At 44.7% G+C, this 26355-nt stretch overlaps 1 protein-coding gene across 1 annotated transcript in view; it reads right to left on the bottom strand.

Annotated features, from left to right (window-relative positions):
• LOC137298024 (neurobeachin-like protein 1) overlaps positions 1-26355 on the bottom strand; it is an 82589-nt gene that overhangs the window by 26335 nt on the left and 29899 nt on the right. Inside the window, exons 11-25 of the mRNA XM_067830058.1 lie at positions 15288-15371; positions 15017-15115; positions 14270-14513; positions 13142-13245; positions 12367-12468; positions 5539-5675; positions 5295-5427; positions 4760-4879; positions 3440-3734; positions 2856-2938; positions 2595-2684; positions 2133-2298; positions 1443-1576; positions 769-925; positions 396-498 (exon numbers count right to left, since the gene is read on the bottom strand). Of these exons, the coding sequence (XP_067686159.1) occupies positions 396-498; positions 769-925; positions 1443-1576; positions 2133-2298; positions 2595-2684; positions 2856-2938; positions 3440-3734; positions 4760-4879; positions 5295-5427; positions 5539-5675; positions 12367-12468; positions 13142-13245; positions 14270-14513; positions 15017-15115; positions 15288-15371 (2051 nt within the window). The remainder of the gene's footprint in view (positions 1-395; positions 499-768; positions 926-1442; positions 1577-2132; positions 2299-2594; positions 2685-2855; positions 2939-3439; positions 3735-4759; positions 4880-5294; positions 5428-5538; positions 5676-12366; positions 12469-13141; positions 13246-14269; positions 14514-15016; positions 15116-15287; positions 15372-26355) is intronic.

Consider the following 26355-nt stretch of genomic DNA (forward strand, 5'->3'; position numbering starts at 1 on the left):
CAAAGCAAGTGATACTGCATGTCCGACACTGTCCGTGTGATATTGCCTCTGAAACATTGCCTGTGTGATACTGCCTGTGTAACATTGTCTGTGTGAGACTGTCAGTCTATTGTGATATTGCCTGTGTGATATTGCATATGTGACACTGTTTGTCTATTGTGACACTGCCTGTGTGACATTGGTTGTGTGATGTTGCCTGTGAGACACTGCCTGTGTGATGTTGCCTGGGTGTGACACTGTCAGTCTATAGTCATATTGCCTCTGAGACACTGTCAGTCTATAGTCATATTGCCTGTGTGACACTGTCAGTCTATAGCCATATTACCTGTGTGACACTGTCAGTCTATAGCCATACTACCTGTGAGACACTGCCTGTGTGATATTGCGTATCTCACCTGTAGTATGTTCTGATGGTGTCCAGGATATACTGCACTCCATACTTCTTCCTGAAGTACTTGCGGTCATCTTTGATGATGGTGGACAGGTACTGAATGTGACCTGGGAAACATATTCCAGATTTCATGGAATGTTGACATTAACAAAAGGCATAATAACATAAACACTCTTGAGTATCAAACAAACCCTATATCTCCTTGCCTTAAAACTGATCTGTCAGGGCCTGGAGGAACATATGTACCATATTTTCATATATACTGCTACACACTCTCATTAAAGTTACATCTGACTGACTTCTCGGATCTGATAGTTTATACCATTACTCCCACTCCCAAACACCACCACCCTCCCCCAACCTATCAGCCTCCTCACCTATCCTGACTGGGAAGTCACTCTTGCTCCACACACGGAAGTCGAACAGTACAAATTGGTAGAGGTGCTGCAGCAGGGTCTTGTTGAATGAGGCGCACGACTCCACCAGGAGCTGGACAGCCATCAGGACATTCACATCCACCAGTTTCTGGTCCACCTGGGGAAACACAATCAATGCCTGACTATCATGACAACCAAGCCATTATCACAGCCCCAGCCATCATAACACAACCAAAGCCTTATCAAAGCCCTAGCCATCATAACACAACCCTGACCATCATAACACAACCCAAGGAATTACATCACAGCCCAACTATCATAACACAACCCAAATTACTATTCCACAGCTCCAACCATCATAACACAACTACGACACCATAACACACCCCTGATCGGCACAACAAAACCCAAACCATTATATCACAGCCCAAACTATCATGACACAACTCCTACTATTAAAACACAACCAAGGCTGCCATAAAACAAGCCTGACAATCATTACACATACACAACCCTGACAATCATCACAGCCCACACAATCATAACACAGCCATGGACATAACAACACAATCCACACTTTCATAACAGGAAACACGTTTAGTTGTTACAACATAGCTCTGACTGTTACCATGTATCTTATGTTAAAAATAAGAGTCCTACTGCTGCCAGCTTACCTTCTGCAGCAGAGCTCCCACAGTGGCGGCTCCATGGGTTCTGATGAAGGTGTCCTGGTTCATCATCTTCGTCTGGAGCATGTTCCGCAGCAGGTTCAAGAAGGCAGCTACCTGGTTCTGCTCCAGCTTCGTGTCTGAGAGCAGAGTGGCCAAAAACTGGCATTTAACTCTACTAATGTGATACACAATTTAGGATTATGTAGCATTACAATACCCGAGGTACTTGTATTGGGCGGGGGGAAAACTTCATTTCTCCACGACATCAAACTGACACATTGTCAGTTTATATTCAGATTACCTGTTTGAGAGGCATTTTAGAAGTTGGCGCATACAATACTGAACAAACTTTATGGGTAACAACTTCCTGTCTTACAATGGTACAAGAATCTGTATTGAAATATTGCAGTTAAGAAATAAAGATGTTGTTACCAGCAATGTTTGTTCGATATTGAACAACTTCTAAAATTCCACTCAAACAAGTTAAAGACATTGTTATCCATAAAGTTTATTCAAGATTGTATTCAAGAAACCTGCATCAAGTCTTCATAACTTCAACCACATCTGACATTTGTCTTAGACAGATGACACGAACAAAATACAGTTGTGACAGTTTGACATCCAGACAAAGTATTTCCATCGAAGTTGAAAACATAGCATCCTCACAACATAAACCCATATACAAAACATTACCAGCATAGGAGCTACTGGGCACAATGACCCAGTCATCTGTTTCCTCGGAGACGGAGCTGTCTGGAGACAGGGTGTCTGTACTGTCCTGCCTTGCTGGAGATGACTTATCCACCTGCTCCAGCAGTGGGAACAGGACCTGGATGCCTCCTATACAGTTGATCACATCCTGCATACAGAAAAACAATGTGCCACTTTGAATTTATTCTCAGGAACCATTGAGGTCAACTGATACACAGTTTTGTGGCACAACATGAGCTACTGACTTAAACTTAAAGCTTTGTTGGCATCATCTCAAGAGAATGATGTAAACATCTAATTGTGAGATGGAGAAAGGCTGAGAAATACTCTTACTGATGACAGATCATTGCTGATCACTGAAAGGCCACATCCATCTTTTAAACATGAATTCACATGAATTCTGTCAGTTTACACAAAAGGTGATTATCACTAAAGAACAGTTACCTTAATATCCCACGTGACACATCTCTGTCCTGTAAAATGGCCATGATTCTGATACGGTGACAGATCCACACACACATTTTCTTTGCATGCCTACAATGTAATGACATCACAGAATCATGAAACATTATTCATAGTTTTTTAATGTGCATCAATAAATTTGTTCACCATATGTACTTGACAGTAAAATCATTACAACAATTGACTAAGCTTTGTAGGACATTACAGTATCTGACTAAAAATCTACATCCTTGAAGGACTTACCTTCCCATTATAGTGAACCACAAGTTTTGTCAGGAGGTCTGAAACTTCTGGATCTTCACTGAAGATATTCATATGGTTTGGTCCTATAACAGAAACAGACCAGGGTATAATAGGTCTTCAGCAACCCAAGGTTGCCATTCAAGGCGACAATACGTGTTATAAGAGGCAGCTAACGGGATCGGGTGGTCAGACTTGATGACTTGGTTGATACATGTCATCGGTTCCAAAACTGCACATATCGATGCTCAAGCTGTGGATCAGTGGATTGTCTGGTCCAGACTAGATTATTTACAGATTGCTGCCAAATAGATGGAATATTGATGAGTGCAGCCTAAAACTAAACCCATTCATTCAATACAACAGAAACTTATAGTTAAACATCTGTAAAATACTGTAGTGCACAAACCTCAGTCAAAAAGTGTTTTCAGATGTTGCAGCAAAAAATACCTTTACCCAGTGATGATCATCTTCCTGGACTTTATAAACGAAACCAAATTCAACGCAACAGGTATCCAATGATTAATGATTACAGCAAAATGAGCCAGAAGAAACACTGCCATCTGAAAAACATCAGTGCTTTTTACCTTGAGAATACAAAGTACGGACTTGTCCTGGTTGCAGTGCATCATGGAACACACAGATAGATCCAATCTGTCCGTGGATGGAGATGGGAGGTCCAAGCACTTCATCCTGTTTGCCCCCAGGAATGCTGTCAATGCCAGGCTGATGTGTACTGGACCGTGTGGCACTTTGGAAGAGAGACTTGAGTGTTGACTGTTTCTTGTGATCTCCGGAGTGTCCATCTGTCTGAGACATGTCCATGAGGATGTCCATGGTGCTTCGCAATCCCGGGGATCCGATGCGAGAGTGGGTGAAAGACTGAGGACAGAAATCATTCCTGGTGTACAATCAGTGGGCTATCTGCCTTGTAATACAGTTCTGAATCTTATACTGCTATTACTGTAGACATCACTAAGGATAAGGATTTTTCTGCCATGACATATCAGAATCTTGGATTTTCAATAGTCTGAAAGAGGTAGCAAATCTAAGTAACATAATGGTTTTGATAAAGAAGTGACTACCACAAAAGAAATATTTACTTATAACCACTTACATCATCTTTATAGATGACTTTATTTTGTCCCATTGTAGTGAGGTGTTGTTACTGGGAAACTGTGATTTGAATACTTCGTGGAAATACTGGTGCCAAGTAATGTTTCTTTAATTTTGTTGAAGTCTTACAACCTTGTAAGAGTATTTGGCTTAACCACATCACTACTAATATAAATTATTAAGAACATCACTACCAATATAAATTATTAAGAACATCACTACTAATATAAATTATTAAGAACATCACTACCAATATAAATTATTAAGAACATCACTAACAATATAAATTATTAAGAACACCACTAACAATATAAATTATTAAGAACAAGTGATGCAGTGCTAAAAAGGAAATAAAATTACTGTATGTTTCAATTCACTTGTTTCAAATGTTGATCACTGTACACTTTTCAAAATTTCAGCAAGTGAGGGACCGAGTTTAGTTAGTCACTGGTTTTAGCATTACTCTAGCAATATCACATCAGTGGATACCTGAAATGGGCGTCAAACACTGTAACCATATGAGGAATCAAATCTTTGGCATGACAAGCAAGTGCTTCAACCACAAGGCTTCCCTACTGCCTATTCAAAATTTGAAACATCAAGCTATTGCATTTGAGTTCAAATTACATTTACTGGTATCAAATCTTCTTTCAAAGACTATATTGAAAAGACACAAGGGTGTATCTTCTGGCATTCATTCAGTACTTTCTTCATACTGATTTCCAAATGCTTTATTAGATCCATCTACCCGAGACAATGAAAGGTGGATTAACATATATGCCTTTACTTACCTCTGAGAGGCTGGGGAACTTGAGTTGTGTGTTGAGCTTCTGTTTGCCATCTATATACACTGTAAGCTGACTTTGGGTGAAAGGCCGCCTTGAGCTGGTGTGCACTATGTCCACACAATGCTGGAAGGAGATCAGTTAGAATGAACCATCTTGTACAACATCTCAGAGTGACTGAAACAGCATGGTTATGAACCATGGCTTTCTGAAAGATGGTCAGTCATAGCAGGTGGCATATGCATTTAGTTTAGGAAGAAAACCTAAGTGAACACTTTGGAGAAAGTGTAGACTGGTAAGGTTATCATTAATTAGTTATGACCAAATGAGGAATAGGGTTTTTCTGTGTATTGTGGCAATGAAGACAAGAGGATTTCAAACCACAGACCTATCAGAGTACAATTTCTTTAGATCCAGACAGAGCTGTTCACTAAGCCTTGCTCATCTGTTATCAACAGCAATTGTAACCTGACACGAGTCCTCAAGTTGAAGAAATGTGAAGATGGTTATGAGCAGAATTTCTACTTCAAGTTTGACCTACCCACTGTCCATCTCTGAGAGGACATTCTGGGACGAGAACACTGCTGTACTCCTTCTTATTGTATACTGCAACCACCAGAAGACCGTCCGGGGTGAAGAATGCCTCAAACCCGTTACCTCCAGTGCTTGGGAAACTATAAGGAGGAACAGATACAGATGTTAGGATGCTGGCTGGCAGAGGCAGTGAATAATATTGGGTTCTCAGTATTCTGACTGTCAGCATGTAATATTCCAATTATACTTACTTGTAGAGTTGTCTGCGGTAGATGTGTCTGTCTGGGAGGTTGTGATGAGTGACGTCACACTCCACATCCAGACACAGCCATGCATGGACAGCATATCCTGAACCGGGCCATTTCCGTATTCCCGGAAGCGAGATACCCTGGCAAACATCAAAGTTAGGTATGACATCAATGTCACAAACTGTATAAATGTTGTGTCTGCTCATCGGATGGTGTCGTCATGTCAAAAGATTTCCACAAGACTCATGTCTGAATGTTAGACGGTGCTGTCATATCAAATACCTGAATAAATGTCATGTCTGCACATCGGATTGTGCTATCATGTCAAAACATTTGCATAAGTGTCATGTCTGAATGTTGTTAAAATCTAAATATTTTAGATATTTAAATACTTACCTTACCATAGGTCTTATGCATATTACCTCTAGCTTCGCTAAACGAGATCAGACAGTCGTTGATTCGCCATCCCCTCGATGGCTACCTCATGTAATCTACGAATGTAGTCACGGAAGTGACGTGATCTCTCCACTCGCGCGAGAGCGCAGAATCCAAAATTCACTTTTACCGTCAACCGGAAGGTCCGAAGAGTCCAAAGTGGGGAGGAGCATCCAGCGTTGGGAGGGAGTCACCGCCCTATGGTAAGGTAAGTATTTAAATATCTAAAATATTTAGATTTTAACAAATTTTTAACTTACCTTACCATAGGTCTTATGCATATGGCTTCGACAGATGGATGGTGGTGTGGACTCCAGAGGACCATCCCTCAGCAAACAGTGCACATGCATCAGGAGAACTCGGGAAAGCCAATGTCAACGGTCTCAGGATAATACCTGGAACAGGACAAAGAGCAACCCAATAGAACTCCAAAGAAAAACCGACGCACCCTGGGGGTGAGGTTAATCTTAAGACCAAAGGTAAGTAGAAGTGTAGTTACCTAATGGGCGGATGGTCGGGTAAGTTGCTGAGCAACCACCAATGGACCAAATGACTGTAATCCCTCCACGTCTTCAACTGCCAAGTCCCTCAAGTAGTGGGATGCGAAGACAGTTGATGACCTCCAGAAACAGCCCTCCATGATCTGCGGTACTGTGCAGTTCCGATGGAGGGCCATCGTAGACGCCAAGGCCCTGATCTCGTGCGGGTTACTTGCTACCGGATGAGGCAGGTGCTTGTCGTCATAGGCCGCCAGGATAGTCGATCTGAGCCAGAGGGCAATAGTATTTCTGTTTACTTCACCTTTGCAGGACACGGCAAAGGGAATGAATAACCTTTTGCGGGATCGTCTCCTAGAGGCTGACCTTTTAATATAGCATCTGAGAGCCCTGACTGGACATAGCAGCTCCTCCTCCAAGTCATGATGACCCAAGATCGTAGACAAAGGAGGGATGGAGAATAACCTGTTAGGCTGCCCGGGAAGCTGGTTCTTAGCCACAAAATCCCAAAGCAAACCCAAATGAGCACGTCCGTGTCTTGACTGTTCAAATCGGATCTGAGTAACGTCAAGAGCATGGATCTCGCTGACTCTAGCCGCTGTTGCCAATGATAGTAAGAAAACCGTCTTCTTGGAAAGATGTTCAAAGGAGGCTTCTTCTAATGGCTCGTACGGCGGCCCTCTGAGATGTTGAAGGACAACATTAAGATCCCAAGCTGGAGGACAAAACTTGGTCTTCTGGTCTTCCAGCTTGAAAGCTTTGAGAAGCGCAATAAGTTCCGGTATCTTGGAGATCTGTGAATCTGACTTGATAGCAAGGACAGAATTCAAAGCTGACAAATAGGTGCCTAAGGTACTGCCTTTGAGATGTCTAGAGTTCCGTAGGTAGAGAAGGAACTGTGCCACAAACTGAGGAGATGCTGCCATGGGATCTTGAGATCTTCGTGCGCAAAAATTCTCAAAAGAGCGCCATTTGTCGTCATATAAAGAACGGGTAGAAACTCTATGCGCGCGAGCTATAACGTTCGCCACGTGCGCAGAGTAGCCCTTAGCCTTTAATGCTCTCTGCAGATGACCCATGCGTGAAGATGGAATCGCCGTGGATCCGGATGCAGCTGTCGACTGTGTGGATGTCGAAGCAGATGCAACCACTCTGGAAGTTTGTAAGGGTCTCCGTTGGCGAGCCGTCGAAGATCGGGAAACCACGATCTGGCTGGCCACCAAGGTGCGACCAAAAGCAGTCGGAGGTTCTGCGTCAGTCTGATCTTGGCGATTACATCCGAGAGAAGAATTGGAGGAGGGAACGCATATGCGTCCAGTCCTTCCCATGATAGAGACATCGCGTCGACTGCCCACGCCTGTGGATCCGGCACGGGAGATACGTACGTTGGTAACTGGTGATTGAAACTGGTGGCAAAAAGATCTACCAGTGGTCTCCCGAGTTGCCAGCAAATCTGGCGAAATGCGTCCGGATGAAGCATCCACTCCGTCGGGGATGGTTTGCCAGGGCGCGACAGGGCGTCTGCCAGAATGTTTTTGCAGCCGGGAATGTGACGAGCCGCGATCACGATGCCGTTGCTGTCTACCAGATCCGCTAACAGGAACATCTGGTCCAGAAGTTGTTTGGACCTGGTTGTACCCTGATTGTGAATCACCCACACGACCGTGGAATTGTCGGACGCTACCAGGAGTCTGGAGTCTGTTAGGACCGGTAGCCAGTGGCGAACCGCTAGGATGACTGCTTGCATCTCCAGGCTGTTGATATGCCACTCCTTTTCGGCGTCTGACCACAGCCCTGAGGTTGTCTGGCCGTTCAAATGAGCACCCCATCCCAAGAGGGATGCGTCTACAAACAATTCGTGGTCGTGGTTGAAGTTTGTCAAACAAACACCGGCGCAGACGTTCCACTCTACCGTCCACCACCTGAAGTACTGATGCAGGTGCGGGGGTAGAAGAAATGACGACTGGAGGTCGTTCTCTCGAATGAATGGTAATAGGAACCTCTGTAGTGGGCGCAGCATAAGCCGTCCTCTGAGGGTGAGGTCCTGCGCCGACGTCAACAAGCCCAACAGAGACTGCCATTCTCTGAGGGTGAGAGGTAGGGACAGAGCTCGATCCGTAAAGGCGAGAATCTTCTGCCATCGATCGGGAGGGACCCTGACTAGATTGAGCCGAGTCAGGAACAACCCCCCAATGAACGTTAACTCCTGCGTTGGTTTCAGTTGCGACTTCTCGAAATTGATAATCCATCCCAACTGTTGAAGTAGGCGTGTGGAGAAGTCCAGTTGTTTGCGTAGCAACTGAGGATTGCAGTGATTTAGAAAACAATCGTCGATGTAAGGATCGAAGTCTATCCCCCGGAGGTGCAGAAACCGGGTGACAGGCAGTGTGACCCGAGTGAAAAGCCACGGGGCCGTAGAAATTCCAAACGGCAGCACTCGCCACTGGTAGTGTACTCCGTTGAATATGAAACGCAGGAACTTCCTGTGGCGTGGGAATACAGGAACGTGCAGGTAAGCATCCTGTAAATCTAGGCTGGCCATCCAAGCTCCGGGTGACAATTTGGCTCGGATCTGATCCAGTGATGTCATTCGGAAATGCGGGGGCTCGGCTAAATACAGGTTGTTGAAAGTCGCCATGTTGTGAATCATCCGCATTTTGGTGGAACCTTTCTTGGGTATCAGGAAGATGGGTGAATAGAACCCCGGGGAGAGATGGGGTTCTGACACTATCTCTATAGCATGTTTTGTTAATAAAATGTTGATGTTTTCTAGGATAAGTACCTGTTGATCTATTGAGTACCCTCGTGACAGGGGAGTGGTAGTCAACGGCGGAGCTCTGGCTAGTGGTAGCTTGTAGCCGGCTCTCAGGATCTTGCAAACAAACGGGTCTTCCAGGAATGTCCAGTTGGCCCAGAAGATCCCTAGTCTCCCACCTACAGGGGTCGGATGAACTGGTACGACTGGGGGTGGGAGGTCCCAGTCGTAGTAGTCCATGGCTTCAGCGGCCGGAGTAGGGACGCTTGCCCCTACCTCGACCGGACGTAGCTGGGGCATCCCTGCCACGTTCTTGAGGCTTGCGCTGGACATCTGAGTCTTTGGTACGACCTCGTCCCCTCCCAAACGAGGAACGGATCGACTCTCTCCTGGGTACATATCTTTTCTTGGCATTACCCCTGGCTCGGCCACGAAATGCAGAGCCCAAGGCCTCGAAAGTTGACAGCGCCACTTCCGTGTTAGTAAGTTCGGCATGTTGTTTATACACCGACGGTATCTTTTCATCAAAGAGGAACTTAGACGTAAATGGTGCACGAAGAAGTTGACGTTTAAATTCCTCTTGCCAAGAACAAGCATCTAAAAATCCAGATCGGCGCATAGTAGTAGTCATGGCTAGCGCCGCACGTAAGTGTCCAAGTAGGTCATGGAGTACTCTGCCTTGCCAAGCAAAAATGGTAGTTAAATGATCCACCCTCGAGGCATTATCCTCTGACAAATCCAAGGCTGCAGCGGAGGTGGCTGACGCAAGCGCCGAGATAGGTTTAAGCATACGTTTCAGTTCAGTATCAACAGCTGCTAACTTTGAATCCTGAACTCTGTAAGATGACGGAGTTGAACTTGACAACCTCTTAATTGAATCGTCTAGCGCCGCCCCGTTGTCGGCAAAATCCAGACTGTGCACTTTATAATCTGATTTCTTAGACTTCGACGCTTTGATGGTCGGATTTCAGGATAACTTCGCAAAGTCCAAGTCTAACAAAGTAATCGCATCCGCCACCATAGGGTGTGGTGGAATAAGTAACTCAGGAGTCAAGTGAATCGACGCCGGGTTGTTTGAATCCGAAGAAGGGGAAGGACAGTCCGGTAATCTGTCGGCAATCCACTCAAAGACAGCAGTTAAGGGAAGATAGGTGCCATCACTATCACCAACATTGCCAGGTTCCTCCTCATAGTCTGGGCAAAAGAACTGTTCCTCGTGTTCCTCCCAGGAAATAGAGGTTGATTCTCGTCGCTGACTCGAGTTGGAAGCAGAGTTCTTAGTGTTAAATTCTTTGCCGGAAGTCCGCAGTGGTTCCGGCGATCGCGAACGCTGGGATCTAGAGAGACGTCGTGGTGATCTTGACCGAGATCGCACTCTACGTCTACTTCTGGTACGTGAGTCTTCCTCTAAGGAGCGCCTTGGAGAGCGGGAAACCGACCGGGAGCGCCGGCGCCTGCTACGGTGTGGAGAACGAGAGCGCCGACCCTTCGGGGACCTAGAACGAGATCTGCGCCGGGAGCGCTCAGCCTCTAAACGACGAGCGCGCTCTTCATCCAGCTGGCGCTGTAACATTTCTTCTTTAGTCAGCGTATGAGACACTCTGGGGATCCGATAAGACGTAGTTATAGGAGCAGGGTCCGGCAACAATATTGGCGCTGGCGTTGGTACAGGCGCTGGCGTCGGAATAGGCGCTGGCGTCGGGATAAGCGCTGACGAAAACACCGGTGCTGATGTAAACAAAGGCGCCGGGACAGGCAGTGGCGCCGGGACAGGCAGAGGCGCTGGTACAGGCAACGGCGCTGGCGTAAGTCTAGGCGCTGTCGTTGGTAAAGGTGTAGATACCGAGGTAGGGAGTACAGCAGCGCCCGGCGTCAAGAGAGATCGCAGAAGCCTCTGAACTTCAGGATGGGATAAGGCATCCGGGTGAGATAAATCTACAAAGGCGTCCGAACGCGTAGGCTCTGGAGAGGAGCGCGCCGGCGTAATAGATGAGCGCTCCACACTCGGCGTTGATAGTGGTATTGAAGGCGGTGGTAGATCTTGGTCGTCAGGTAAGGATCCCAAGGAAGACGCTGGCGACGACATTCTTCTCTTACGTTGCGTAAAACGTTTCCTCCGAACCGCCAAAAAGGTCTTGAAATCGGTGAGAGATAACGCTTGACAGTGTAGGCACCGACTATCGATGGAACAAACAGCGGACGCACAATCCGGACACCAGGGATGTGGGTCCTTGGCTGATTTCTGCCCCTTGCAGACAGTACAATAGTGTCGAGTCATACACAGAACTGTAACAGACAAGAAACCACGACTTGACGACATGTTAATACAATACTAGGAGGAAAACCCCCTACATAAAAATGTAGAAAGTAGTTGCACCCCTACGTAAAAAATAGGCACACCCGTAAGTGCGGGGCAGCGAAAAATAACAACCACAATGGCTGCCTTCGCTACGCTGAAATTCATGGCAGAAAAAAGTATGCTAAATACCGAAAACACAAGTGAAAATGACCAAGCATGGGCAGAAACATGACGGGCAAACCACCAACAAGATGAACTACCCTCATGGACGCCATGTCGTTCTCACCTCCGACATGGCCAAGCCAAGCCTGAGTGAGAAAAGAACAACACGAGGTAGCAAGGTAAGCACATTAAATGCTTGTATGACTTGACTTTGATACATAATGAGGGGATACAAACCATACCTACCAAGGAGTAGCAACTTTATTGAAACTACACACAGTAGGAAAAAAAAACTGCAAACCAACACGTCCGTTCGCACGAACGCTAAAGGTAAAAGTGAATTTTGGATTCTGCGCTCTCGCGCGAGTGGAGAGATCACGTCACTTCCGTGACTACATTCGTAGATTACATGAGGTAGCCATCGAGGGGATGGCGAATCAACGACTGTCTGATCTCGTTTAGCGAAGCTAGAGGTAATATGCATAAGACCTATGGTAAGGTAAGTTAAAAATTTAGATGATGCCATCATGTCAAACAACTGCATAAATGTCATGTCTGCAAGTTTGATGGTACCATCTGAGTTCTAGCTTTTCCTTAAGAAAAGTGGAAAGGTTTGTGTTAAGGTTTCACAGTTAAAGACCCTTTGTTTTCTAGTGAATGAAGCAGTCAGATGTTCAACTCACATCAGCAGGCTCCTGTATGTCGAAGAAGTGCAGGGCTCCTTCCCTCCCCTCCCTCCTTGCCATGGTGGACACAGCACGCATGAATCTCGTACAGTACGGCCTCTGGAACAGGTCATTTCAGACATGGTCACAAATAAGATTCAGCTTGTTTCAGTCAAAGAGTGACCAGTGGTGGTCCGACTAATTGATACAATCAAAGCTTGGTCGCAATGACTTAACGACCAAGCAATCGATCATGTTTTCTCATAAATAAACACAAACAATTCTGGAACACTTTTTGCATTAATGATATTTTTCACAAAGCTGGTTTTGTTTGTCACATGTCTTGAGCGCTACAAGCTTGCTCCAAGTCATGACTGAATTCATATCCCAAGATCCCAAGAAATATATTTTCCTAACATACTTGTCACCCATTAAAAGTGCAATCTGAAAAATAAAAAACAAACAAAGAGTTACTTGGCTTTCTGTTTATGGTATATAACAATAACCAGTCAATATCATAAATAACACTAACCAATTATTTTTGATGATCGATCAGTTGTGATGTAACGAACCAATCATCAATAATAACAATTCCCAACACAAAGAGTGACTACATAATTAAATGAGACAAAAACTAATGTGAACTCATTAACATCATGGTGTCAGCATTGTCTCAAAGGAATGCCCAAAGTGAAGCAGATCATAGCCTCTCTGTAATGTCAGAAACACTGGTTTGAATTTTCTTTCCTAACATTACATGACAACCAGCAATGACACACAGTATAAGTCTGACCTGCTTCTCCTCTTCATCCAGCCTGAGATGCCCAGTTAACTGCTTCAGTTCAGATGCCGTCACCGAGTGTGTGCCCAGAGACTCCAGCAACCCAATCAAGTGACCTGTTGACAGGAAGGAGTGAAAGATGGTGGAGTTCTAGATGTTTGAATGTAGTGAATCAATTGGAAAACTAAGCATGCACACCATGACACTGATTGGGGCAATAATCAACAGAGTGAGTATTTCTCAGTGAACGGATTCCTGGGAATAATGTCAGCATAACTGTACGATTAGGACTTTGGTTGGCATTTAGAAGCTTTTATAATGCAGCATTTCAGCTATACGATTGTGATCTGTAAATAATAGAGTGATTAACATCCTGAGCATACATCTGTTGCACATGGGATAAGATGTGTCAACCATGTAAGCAAGCCTGACCACCCAATCCTGTAAAAACACCTCTTGTAACATCCATGTTTTGCTGAAAACCAAGTCTAACTCATGCTAAAGTTGGAAGAATGCTAAGATACGACAGTATTAGTAGAAAAGAACTTCTTGGCAATAAAAAGGTTTCAGGGATGCTTCTCACCCCTTCATCAAGTGAATGCTGTGGACTGTACTAACTCAGCCATAGACACTTATCAATACCACCCATCAAAAGCTTGGGCTCACTAGTGGAAATGTATAGTCACTTACTTCAATCAACAGATCTCAACTAGATTTTGCAAAACATACCATACTGTCTAAAGGTACTGTTTACACATGAACTGATGCACTGTAAAACTACTTGGTAAAGTTGAAAAAGATACTGTTCAATAAATGATGAAACAATGAAAATTGGAGACTTCTTAACAAAGCTTTACATTTTAATGCAGCTGTTCAAACGCACGACATCTGCACATGCTTTTCAACAATTTCATGCACGAACCTCCTGCAATTCATCCGCATAAGGTTTGCAGATTGTTCTCCCAAGTTAGTGGAGAAAGTCATCTTCAATGTAACCATATATATATGTGCATAACATAATACATGTAGTGAGTGTTTTAGGCGAGTCGAAACTTTTGATGGGCAGCATAAATATGTTTGTCCTGATCAAGGGCACCACAACCCAAGTTACAGTTGTGCTTGACAGTAACGTTAACTTACCCACAGCTTTATGGTCGATCTGCCTCTCCCTGTCTAACACCATCAAGATGGTGCTGATCATGCTCTCATTGCAACAGTTCATACGATTCCGTTGTCCTGCACCACACAGAAGCTTGAGCCGTTCTGACACCCACACCTGCAGGTCATGTGACTGAATGTCAGGCAGCCATTGGAGGAGCATCAGAGCTGCCTGAGTGTTATGGACGATTTGCTTTTCTTTCTCACTGAACTCTCCTTCAACAACCTGACAAACAAATGAAAATGTTGTCATTTTGTAAATTATCGCATGTCTGTTACATTATTTATAGACAATTATTATATTAATATACTAACAAAATACAAATGGTAATGAGGCAAAGAAAATGACAGGACATCATACAGTTAACATGTACATTTCAAGAATAATAATTTGGTGAAATGTCTTCATTTGGGAACATCACACATTAGTTTAGTATTGAGCATGAGGTGCCTACCAAGAAATACAGTGATGCCATCAAAACACTAATCTTGAAAACTTGATCAATAATCAGTTAAACAGAACAATATAACTGAATTTGCATGATTGTTAGTGAAAACATGACATCAGATGTTTTAGGACTGAAAAGAAAGTAAAACATCAAGTAGAGTAAACAAGATTTCCACAAAGATTTCCACGAACTACATGGTTCAGATTAATTCTCAGTCATCTTGATCAGATTCAGTTGGATACAGCTGAACCGTTTGTTAAATATAATACTGATCACTTACCAGGTTCAAAACAGACTTCAATAGTTCCACGGATGGCTGTCCGAGACTCTTCAACACTTCCACAAACTTTATGTAACCAACTTTGGTTTTAAACATGAGCTGAAAGACATAATGTCAATTTGCCAAAACTTAAGGCATTACAGAGGTCCAGTTTTATCATAGACAGACATGTGATGGAAATGATTTCTTTGAGTCATAAAGTCATAGCAGTAGAGGCCAGGTAGTAGATATCTGTTGTAGTTTCTATCCATGCAGCATACCAATCACTCACCTTGGCATTGGAAGATCCTGAGAGGATGGCCTGCATCACTCTAATGACAGACATGGCCAGCTGTTGGGCCTGGGCACCTGTCAGCTGGAAAATACAACAGAACGTTCTTGTTTAATAGGCCATACTAAGGGTATAAAACTCCCAGACACTTCAGCTAGACCACAGGGCTGGTTAGATGTAAAACTTCAGAACCCTGCCCATGCACAAACCACCTTCATAATATACATGTCTTCATTTTGACCTGACTGTCGGGCAGATGAACATAAGAAGTCTGTGTTGAAGATATCCCTTCCCGGGCAGTCGGGCAGGCAGAGAAAGGGACAGCCAGGTGTGCGAGGAAGCATGGAGACAGCACAGCAGAGGTTAATAAACATTTAACTTTCTCAGTACTTGTGCACGTGCTTCTCGAACACCTGTCTGTGCCTTTCTCTGCACTCCTCCCTAGTAACAAATAGTGAACTGTGTCAATATTTTTAATGATAGTTTGTTAAACAACCTTTTTATCATCAGGACGAAAATTCTGCAAAAACCTCACAAAGTTGGAATGATGTTTTGATTAAGATCAATGTTTCATTGAGTAAGCCATGCTTATTATTTTTCGAGTTACATAGCAATTTATTGGTCTGCTTTTGAGGGAAACTGACAATAGTTCTCTCATTCCTTTTTAGAATGGCCCAGATCGTCATCCAGTCAGGCTTCACAACAAGCAACCATTCCCTGGTTGAGTGAGCGAGTTCACTTTTACGCCACACTTGGCAATATTCCAGCTACGAGGGTTGGCTGAAAAGTTCTAAGCCTCACTGTGAAAAAAAGTTACAAAGTCCACGTTTGTAATTTATTTTTCTACATAGTCCCCTTCAGTAGTATAGGGAATGATAGTCCGAAAACACTTTTCAAAACCCCCCTCTAAAAAGCCTCATTTAGTAAATGAGGCTTTGGTGGGACCCTTAGCTCTTGATATTATTGCCCCTACTACAAAGCCACGCCATCACGTTTACCGTGACTTGGCAGGCGGTAACACTGTGCCGTACGGTACGATCAATAATTTGTTGTAAGTTTTGACTGACCATATAGGATCGGTGGCTCGCTTACGGTTATGTTATGTTTATATCAATAAAACAGTTTAATGTGAACCGCCTACAATCTCTTTGGTGTTCATAATAAAGGCTTGCTGGGCTTTTTGTATTCCCTGTGCTATGTACTTTTTTTTCTCGTCCTCGCTGATAGCAGACTTACGAGACTTGGATCGAATATCTTGTTTCATTCCGTTATATTTTTTGAGTTCAGAGAGGATTGAACTAAACTCCTCTTCTGAGATCTTACTGTCAGAGAGTGCCGTGGAAATTCGCTCACTCACTGTGTTCAGCTTTGCTTCGGCTAGAACCCTAATCTCGTCGTGTTTCAATGCCTTACGATTAAGTCTGCGTGATACTAACTTAAGCGCCAACCCTACCAACCCTGCCACCCCAGCCGTTATTTCAATACCTAGCACTATAGGTGCAGCCACGATGGTGGTTAACAACCCAACACCTGCCGCCCCTAGTCCCATGCTGGTTGCCATAAGGGTAGTGTCAACCCCATCCACGATATTGAAAGCTCTATTATATTTTTTACATAGTGCTTTCCGCGTGTCACGGTCTTGTTCTAGTTGACGTTTCACATCACATAGCTGCCTCAAGCGGAACCCATCTACGGTTTCCAACGTCTTCGCTACTTCCTCTACAACTGGGTACAGACCCATCTTATAATATATATTATGAAAAATATTTTAATTGAGTTTCAGTTAATAGTCTATCAATGAATTTGAAGCCAACAAGGGATAGCTTATCATTCAAGGTAATAGGTGTAATTCTCATAGATAAATAGTCTGTTGTAATAAAAACCCCTTGCAGGCTTATTGAGTAGGTTAGATTATAGGTTAGATGAGAGGGTGAAACATTATTTTGTATAATAATACGACAATCTTGGTCTAAGTGTTCGGCATACCAGTGTATTACCAACCCGGGTAAAATTTGGTGTCCTCTCAAGGAGTTTTCCTCGTCAAATCTCGTAAAGGAGACTTCTATGATGAGTGTGTAGAATCTGGAGCTTATAATAACATCCCCCCCACCACCACTGCCAATTGTTAATTTACCTCTTACCCGTAACATATTTTTTTTCCCGCCCCACCTATATACTGGATTTGATAAACCATGCGGAATGAAATTTGAGAACCAGGTACCGTTGTTCTTAATCTCAGAGAAAGTAATACCATCTTCGTTAAATATGATATAAGGTGAGGCGATTGTTAAGTTGAGCAACCATTTGGGCTCTTTAAAATCTGATAACGACACCCGTTTATACATGTTGTCTTTGAAGTGCAGGATGTATAATTCATCTTCCTCACCAGGCTGATCGAATCCCTCTGTATCTCCCAGGTCGTTAAGTGTAGTGTTGGGATGATGACTAGTCATTATTATAATATTATTATATAATTTCCAACTGGTTTTCTGTTAATAATTCAGGGATTAAAGTCATACTAATAAAGTGTATGTTGTTAGGTAGGAAGATCTTGGTTAGTGATATCTTGTTTTCCACGATCACGTTGACACCCTGCAGACTGGTGTTGGAGCCGACACCCACCCGCACGTAAACGGCGCAAACTTGATCCTTGTGTCGTTTCTCCCACCCTAGTTTGACTCCCTTCACGATCTCGACGTTATCCCCCGATGATTCCCCTAGGTAGACTCTGATGACCAGTGTTGTATTTGATGGTATACCATCTAGTACTTTGTCCACGCCTTCGAATTCAGACACCAACTGTAATGACACGTTTTGTATACCCGTTTTACTCGATAGCATGTGGAATGGTGAATTGTTGATTGGGCTGACGACTACGCTACGTCTCTGAGTTGGGACGTAAGCCACGAGCAGGAATCCATCGTTCACGATTTTGTTTAGGTAGTGGTCTTTGTTATCAGTGAACACGTAGGGGGAGAAGAGTTTAATATTGAGAAACCAGGTTTTGTAATCGGGTAAAAACACCCACTTGTTATCTTCAGTGAAGACGAGGTTATATGGCCGGTTCTTTTTGATGGTAGTTCTCTCAACATCGTCTAAGTCGAACAGTTTACCCCCGAACGATGGGTATATTCTCCAGTTGTCATCACCGGTGTTGACGAGGGCGTACTTAGTGTTGACTGTTGCTCCTGTGGTATCTACTACATCGCTTAGGGCTCCACCGGAGGAGACTTCAACGCGTTTGTAAATGTTGTTTTTCAGTTGCAAGGCGTACGTTTTACCATCTACTCCGGGAGCGTCGAAACCGCGTGTGTCTCCGAGGTCGGAGATCCCGATATTAACACATTTTTTCACTCCGGGTCCTTGTGCGCTGGTCATGTTACATGAAGTGTTAAGCTGAGGTATCCTATATTTACAGGATTATGATTTATATCTAACACCGATATTGTCAGCTCAGGTATGTTGCCCTGGGTTAATCTCTTATACTGCCGTGGTGAAAACGACTCGGTTCTACCGTCGTTGAATTTCTCAGTTTTCACCGGCACTGCTCTCAGTATAGTGGAAGGGTGGCCTCCTTGAATGTTATACGTTGTGCTCACCTGATCGAGATGAATGTACAGCTCTCGGTACGGTACTAGGTCGGGTAACTTCGTGCCTGTGACGGTTGTTGTTGGTTTTATCTCGTCAGGAGACATACCGAGTATCCTCGCTAATGGTCGGCCGAGCCTCAAGGAGGTTCTTCCGTTGTTGATTAACACCACTGTACCGTTTGAGTCGTTCATTTTGAGTTCGGCTCCCAGGGGTTTGAAGACCTCGTCGTTTAGAGAGCACACGCTGTAGTAGCCGTCAGTTATTTGACTACGAGTTCCACTGACGAACAGCTTATTGTTGCTGATATTAATGTTAGTCCATTGTGGTAGGTAGGTGATATCGCAGAGTGCGACTTCGAGTTGACCTGACGTGTTATCGATCGCGTGCGTCAGCTGAACGGCCTCACCGCTCGTTATTCCAGGAAGTGTTATGTACATATTACATATATATTTATTATATAATAGTTTTAAAATGTATTCCCCTGGTGTGTTTTACCCTAAACTGGATGTAGATTTCTCCCCCATGAAGATCGTGGTTGCTCCTGAGTTGTATTTCAATGCCCAGCTTTTAGATGTGTTCGATAAGTATAAGCTTATGGTGACTAACATTGAGGCAGTCCACGCGTGGTTCAACAACCCTATGCAGTTCTGGCAGAATCAATTCAACTTTGCTGTGTGGTGCGCTACAACGGGGTGTGGTGTGGCATTGACCGACACTCGGCGTGGACCGCTGAGTCAGTCTGTGTTCAAATTCCACGTGTACTACCAGGTCAGACGTATCCTTAAAGAGATCAGTGCCCCCCTCCCACAGGACAAAGCGTGGGACGCAACAAACAACCCATACGATAGACGGGCCTATGAACGTATTTGTAATGAATTCGAAATAAACCCGAAGACGGATTGGCGTTTGCCGGGGCCGAACCACGGGTTGGGTATTCCTTCTGATGGCGTGCGATCAGTGAAAGAACTCAGTGATCTTGTACTGAAACAAGGTAAACTACGCCCGGACTTTGCTTTGTCGAGTAATGAATGGAGGGATGATCGTATGAACTTTAAAGGTGGTGTTGCTTTCACAGTCCAGAAAGTGGAGCAGTCAACCGCAGACGGGTGGAAAATGTTCATGCTGGACACATCGAAAGGATTCACTCGTGCTGGTATAATACGCTTGAACGACTCAATTCGAACGTATGTGTGGTCGCTGTTGGGTGCGCAGTCGCAAACGCGTTCCAACATCATCGGTAAGGGAACTGCTTACGACGCTCAGAAACAATTCGTTGCCAACGTTGAGGATGCTATTAATTCTCCAGTTGATCTCCCGCGGGCCATCGAACGCTACCAAAACGTGTTAGAATACGCCAGATCGAAAGTTAACTACGTGTTCGGTGTGGGGCTGTATATGTCTCCGAGTGATATGCAACTGAGAGTAAAAAAAGTGGTGGGTTATAACAACAAAATAGTCATAGCCACGGCGGACCAAAAGTTGGGTATCAACCCCGATATTAACACCCCACATATCCCACGCACCCAACCACGTGAAAAGGGTATAGTGGCGCCACCTCCGGAGCCTAAAATTCATGTGGAGGTACCCCCTGGGGGTGTGGGGGTTTCCACCACCTATCAGCAGCATATTGATAATAAAACAGCCTTAGTGGTTGGTGGGGTAACTTTGGGACTTATTTGGTTAAAGATTTCTTAGCCGCTACGTACACCAGACCCGCCACGGCGACGATGGCTGCCCACAGGTTTTGACTGAGCCACATAGCAGTTTTAGACAGAGCGCTCAACAACCACGAGACGATGCTACCCAGTATGCCGGGAAGGGCTTCGGCGGCTTTACCAGCCAGTTTAGCTAGGCCTTCCCCGAGTTTTTTGATCCAGTCTTTAACACCACCACCACCACTTGGAGTTCCGCCACCTCCTGTAGACCCAACAGGGGCACCCCCCACCAGTGACACCACCAAGGTTGATATGATGAAACCCAATGCAGTCAGAATGCTGGCGATGGTGACCCCTTGCTCCCGGAATAATATCCGAATCTTGTTGGCTAAAGTTGTATCCTCATTCAGTATTCTATCGATTGTTTCCCGAATACGACTGATCTGGGATCGAAGATGTTCACGATTCGAGGAAGCGGCTTCCAATCGTGTACGTTTCTCGTCTTCTAAATCACGTATTCGTTCATTGATGCGACGCTTCATATCATCGTCGTCAGTTTCGGTGAGTTTGGTTTTTTCCCTAGCGATGTGCTCGTCGATTTCGTTCAGTTTCCCCATGTTGTTCACGAGTTCTCCACGCACGCGTTTCACGGCTTCATCTAAGCCGCGCAGTTCCCTTACCGGAAAGTCAAATCCCGGTAACGGTTTGTCCCAGTAGGTGCTCAACAGTTTTTCTATGCTGTCCGAGGCTTCTGTAGCACGCTCTGGCGTCATTTCATCTATAGTGGTGAGGTGGGATCTGGTAGCTTGCAGATCTTCTTTAACGGTCTTAGGTATTGCACCACCGTAATCACGCATGTTTAGATGTTCACGGATAAATTCAGCACCACCATTGCGGCTGGCTAGAGTTGACAAGGCCAGTGGTTTTTTAGTGATCTTGTTAAAGAGGTCAACCTTTGGGGCAGACTTAAGACGTAGAACACCCTTTGTATCAATAAAAAAATCCTTATGGTATCGACCCTGGGGTTCAACGTAGTTTTTATCGCTTTTTAAACTTTCGTAATAATCATTTACCATTGTTTCTAAAAGTTGTTGGCTCAATGGCAAACTAGTAAATGAGGTCTCCTGCTCATCATCGAATGCCTGGGCACTATCGCCCCGCATATCATCCATAGGTATGTCTTCATCCATTAGTATTAAAAATATATTTCATTTATATAACAATGTACGGTAGAAAATTAGATCCTTTCAGAAAATTGAGAGAGCCATTAGGTGCCAGAGCCGTGCGACAGTCGGTGACCATCACCAACAATCCCAGCAAGATAGACCAGAACCAAACTCTGCTGGTTAGATTTCCAAACCTTGGTGAGAATGACCTCATTGTACCAGGCACTGTTCGACTGGCGTTCAATATCACGTTGACCTCCGACAACGATAAACGCGAGCTAGTGCGTAACGTGGGTCGAGCTATCATCAAGAAAACGACCGTCAAGATCAGCGGTAACGAGGTACTGAGCATCGACGACAGCGACGTGTTTCACTGCTACAAGGATCTCTGGAAAAGCGAGAGAGAACGAGTCAATGATGTGTACCAGGGTATCAGCAAATCAACCCGGGCGCGCATAGGATACGTCTTCACGACAGACCAGCAAGACAAGCTATCGGACGGTGAAAAGGCCATCGCTCTAGCATATGGGAATCGATTCTGCGTGCCGCTCGATTTCGAGTTGCTCACGGGACACGCGCCGTTTTACCAGGCCGCGCTGGGTGATAGGCTCGAATACGAGCTCACGTTTAACGACTATAGCAAAGTAGTGCGTACGCCGAACGGTGATGAGGCCAGTTATGCCATAGACAACATCTCTCTGGAGTTCGACATGGTCACTAGCCCGGAGCTGGCCAGGCAGGTTCGAAGCCAGTACTCTGGGAAGATGGCTATCCTGTACGATCGCGTACTGAGGCATAGATCAGTTGTGCGAGATAAGAGCGACACTGTGTGGAATATCAACCTGAACGTGCCGGCGCGATCGATGAAAGGTATCCTGGTCGTCCCCGTGGAGGATTATGATCCATTCCGGAGGGACAGCGAAAAGTTTTTCAACCCCGAGATTGAAAAGGTGGAAGTTACCATCGAGGGCGTGCCCAACCAGCTGTTCAGTCATGGTATGAGGCCACACCAGCAGTGGGATGAGATAAAAAAGCTACCAGTGGGGGATTACATAACAAAGGACCTGGACCTCGGCTCCGTGCAGATCGGTGAATACCTGACCACCAAGTATGCCCTATGGTTGGACATGCGATCCACGGATGATGATAAACTGCACGGTAGCGGGCGCCGTATAGATAACGGCAGCGAAGGGATAACCATCCAGATTAATAAGAAGGCTCAAACCGCTGGTAAGTTGAAATTATATCTGTACGTTATTATGGACGCGCAACTTAATATAGACAATGGGAGATTCGTGCAAGCCATCTACTGATGGGGGGTACCCCCCCACACCCCCCCAACAATAAACTACCCCACCTCCCCACTGACCCACACTGCGCTATCATATGCGGGCAGACTGGCTGTGGGAAGACCGTTTTCGTGTTGGATATGTTGGAGGGTTACTACAAGGATGTGTTCGATAACATCGTTATCATGTGCCCTACTCTGGGTATGAATAAAACGTACGCGCGACCTTGGGTGATGACGGACCCGGACGTACACAAAATCGACCCTGGAACACGCCTGCAGGACTGGTTGAAAGCTCTTCACGAGAAATTTAAAGGGGAACCGACGCTGTTTATACTGGACGACTGCAGCGCTAATCGCGAGATAACAAAAAAGAGAGACATGCTATCGTACCTGGCCTTCTCCGGCCGGCATGCAAATCACAGCGTCTGGGTGCTAACGCAGAAGTTCAACTCGGTGTTGAAAGACCTCAGGGAGCAGACGCGATGGGTGGCCTTATTTCACTGCAAGGATAGGGATTCGTTCGAGGAGTGTTTGAGAGAGAACGATGTGATGAGTAAATTAGAACGGGAACGGGTAAAGAAACAGCTCGCTGAAACTAAACACGCTAAGCTCGTACTAAAGACAGACCAACCAGTAGCATATATAGTTTGCTAAGCAAAGCTAAGTAAAAGCTAAGCAAAGCTAAGCAAAGCTAAGCAAATGCTAAGCATAGCTATGATATTTGAAGTATTTGTCGTGTGCAACTTAACTTTCATTTCTCTGTGTTTTGTCTGCATCGGGTATTATATAGTTAAAACTAAATCTTACTTGTTATATTATAAGATGGAGTGTGATGAATTACTCGAACAATTGTCACCCGCAGGCCCCACTGATGACAAGCGAGAGAAACTGGTGGCGTTGGCTGTTGGCGGCAAAGCCAAACATTACTTTGGAGACTACACCCCGGATAAAATTCACAAAATGTCAGCCGAAGAAATCGATAAGCTGTACGCTAGATACGAGTCCCGGCTCGGAGCAGAAATGACAAAAACAATAGGATCGGCTATGACCCAGATATACACCGGTATTGTATCACAATTCCTTCCCATTCCACCAGAGCGCCGACTTTACCTGTGGGAAGACCTCGAGAAAGACCCTTTTATCGAACACGCCGTGAGCTCTATCAGCTGCGGGCTGTACCACAAATATGGTATGTTGTTGGCTCCAGTGACGGCGGCGATTATCACGGCAAAACATTGCCAATTTGAGAGAAAGAATAATAATAATAGTATAGATGGATGCTGCACAGGAAACCCCAGTGGAGGTACCCCCAACAGTGATGGAGGAGACCCCACCCCCAACAGTGACCCCTTCAGTGGAGGTACCTCCAACAGTAACCAGACAGAAGAATCCTAAGAGAGTAGCTGCCGGTAAAAAACGGTGGTGTAACCAACATAAAGTGACTAACCCAACCCGACTGTTGTTGGCTGTAGGCGTAACTGCTGCCGTGGTTATAACATGGTTATACACCTCCCACAGTGAGCCACAACCCAACAGTGAGAACAGTGGGGGTGTGGGGGTATCCCCCATGGTAGACCCGCATATCATGTTATAATTTAAAATATTTTATATCATATACATAATGTCTGAGGGGAAAACGTTCGTCAACGACGCATACCACGCCACAGTGGTAGCCAGTCTAGCTGTAGGGTACGCTCGGTTGACTAAAATGGTGCTTAAACAACCAACTATCAAGCTAGATTTCAACCTGCAGGATATGGGTATGCTCATAATGAACCTTGGTATGGCGATGGCCACAAAAGACATCCTAGTAAAACAAGGGATCATACCTGATAATATAATGAAATAAATATAGGGATGGCCACGATAGCTATGATGGTCGGTGGGGCGTTAGTGAATGCCCTGGCATTTTCCGGGAGTAATTTCCTCTTCTCGAAACTACGAGATGATCACGCGGCTGAAATACAGGAAGAAAGGAAGCGACACGATCTCGCTACTGAGAAATTACAAAGAGCACAGGCCGAGTACGTTAAAAAACGCCTCCAGAGGATCGATTTTATTAACGAACAACTCAAGCGTGAAAACCATGCCATTAAAACATTCTACGATGTCGATGAAGGAATGAAAGAATACTATCTACTAACTGGTAAACAATTGGAACCGCTCAATAAACCCACACTCGCTCAGTACTACACACCATCCAAGGGACAAATGAATCGTGAACTGGGCTTCATAGTGTTTGGTATAGCAGCTACTGCGTTGGTTGCTAAGCAATTAAACTAAAATACCTATATAAGTAAACATGAGACCCGCTCCATACCGATGCGAATATATACTTATGGGGAAGACCGAGGCCTGTGGTAGGAAATGCAGGAATCAGGGGTTCTGTTGTTTCCATATGGGAAGTCCTAACTACACGTGTTCTGTGTGTGGTATCGGGGTTAAAGGGCACTACTGTTTATGTAAAGCTCACGGAGCGAACGTAGTCAGACATCAACTCATATACGAGAATAAAAAAGGCTACATAAAAGAACGTAGGCGACTGCTCAAGATAGACTCCAATTAGAGATTGGTTCTCTTAGGTGTAAACATGTCTTGAATATGGAAGCCTATCTTACGGTAAAACAATTAAAAGCTATAGCAAAACAGCTTGGATGCCGGCGTTATTCAAACCTGGGGAGAGCCGGGTTAATCGAATTGTTATCAAATAACCAAACACTGATCGATGCCTACATAGATTCACACAAGCTGTTGGAAGACTTACGAGAATTGTGGCCAACAAACCGAGTTTGGTTAATAAGTGATTACAAGAAATAAAATATTTTTTATCAAGAGTGGAGGAGTTACCTCCCCTTACTGTGAACCAATTAGACATTAGTTCTCTTAGGTGTAAACACAATGACTACTGTGCGCGAGCTCAAGAGGGTCGCAAAACAGAGAGGTGTTATCGGGTATTCTAGAATGCGGAAGCCAGCATTGTTGAGATTACTAGGTTTAGAAGTCCCTCCTACGGTAAAACAGTTAAAAGCTCAAGCGAAACAGCTTGGATACACGGGTTATTCAAAACTGGGGAAAGCCGGGTTAACCACATTGTTATCACATGCCCCAGTAGCACGTCCAACTGTAAAACAACTGAAAGCCGAGGCACACGATTTGGGTTTAGGCGGGTATTCTCGTATGAGAAAACCACAGCTTGTAGAATTATTACGACAGAATAGAGCTATTGACCTACAGTTTGTGCGCACTGAGCACGCCGTAGGCAATTATTTGAGAGGTTGGCGCATGCACATTGATAGAAACATAGACATTACAGATATTAAGCCTCTGATAGCTGATAAGGTCAACCAGGAACTAAATAATCTAGG

This window comes from Haliotis asinina, chromosome 10 (genome assembly GCF_037392515.1).
Source record: "Haliotis asinina isolate JCU_RB_2024 chromosome 10, JCU_Hal_asi_v2, whole genome shotgun sequence".
In the NCBI taxonomy this organism is placed as follows: Eukaryota; Metazoa; Mollusca; class Gastropoda; order Lepetellida; family Haliotidae; genus Haliotis; species Haliotis asinina.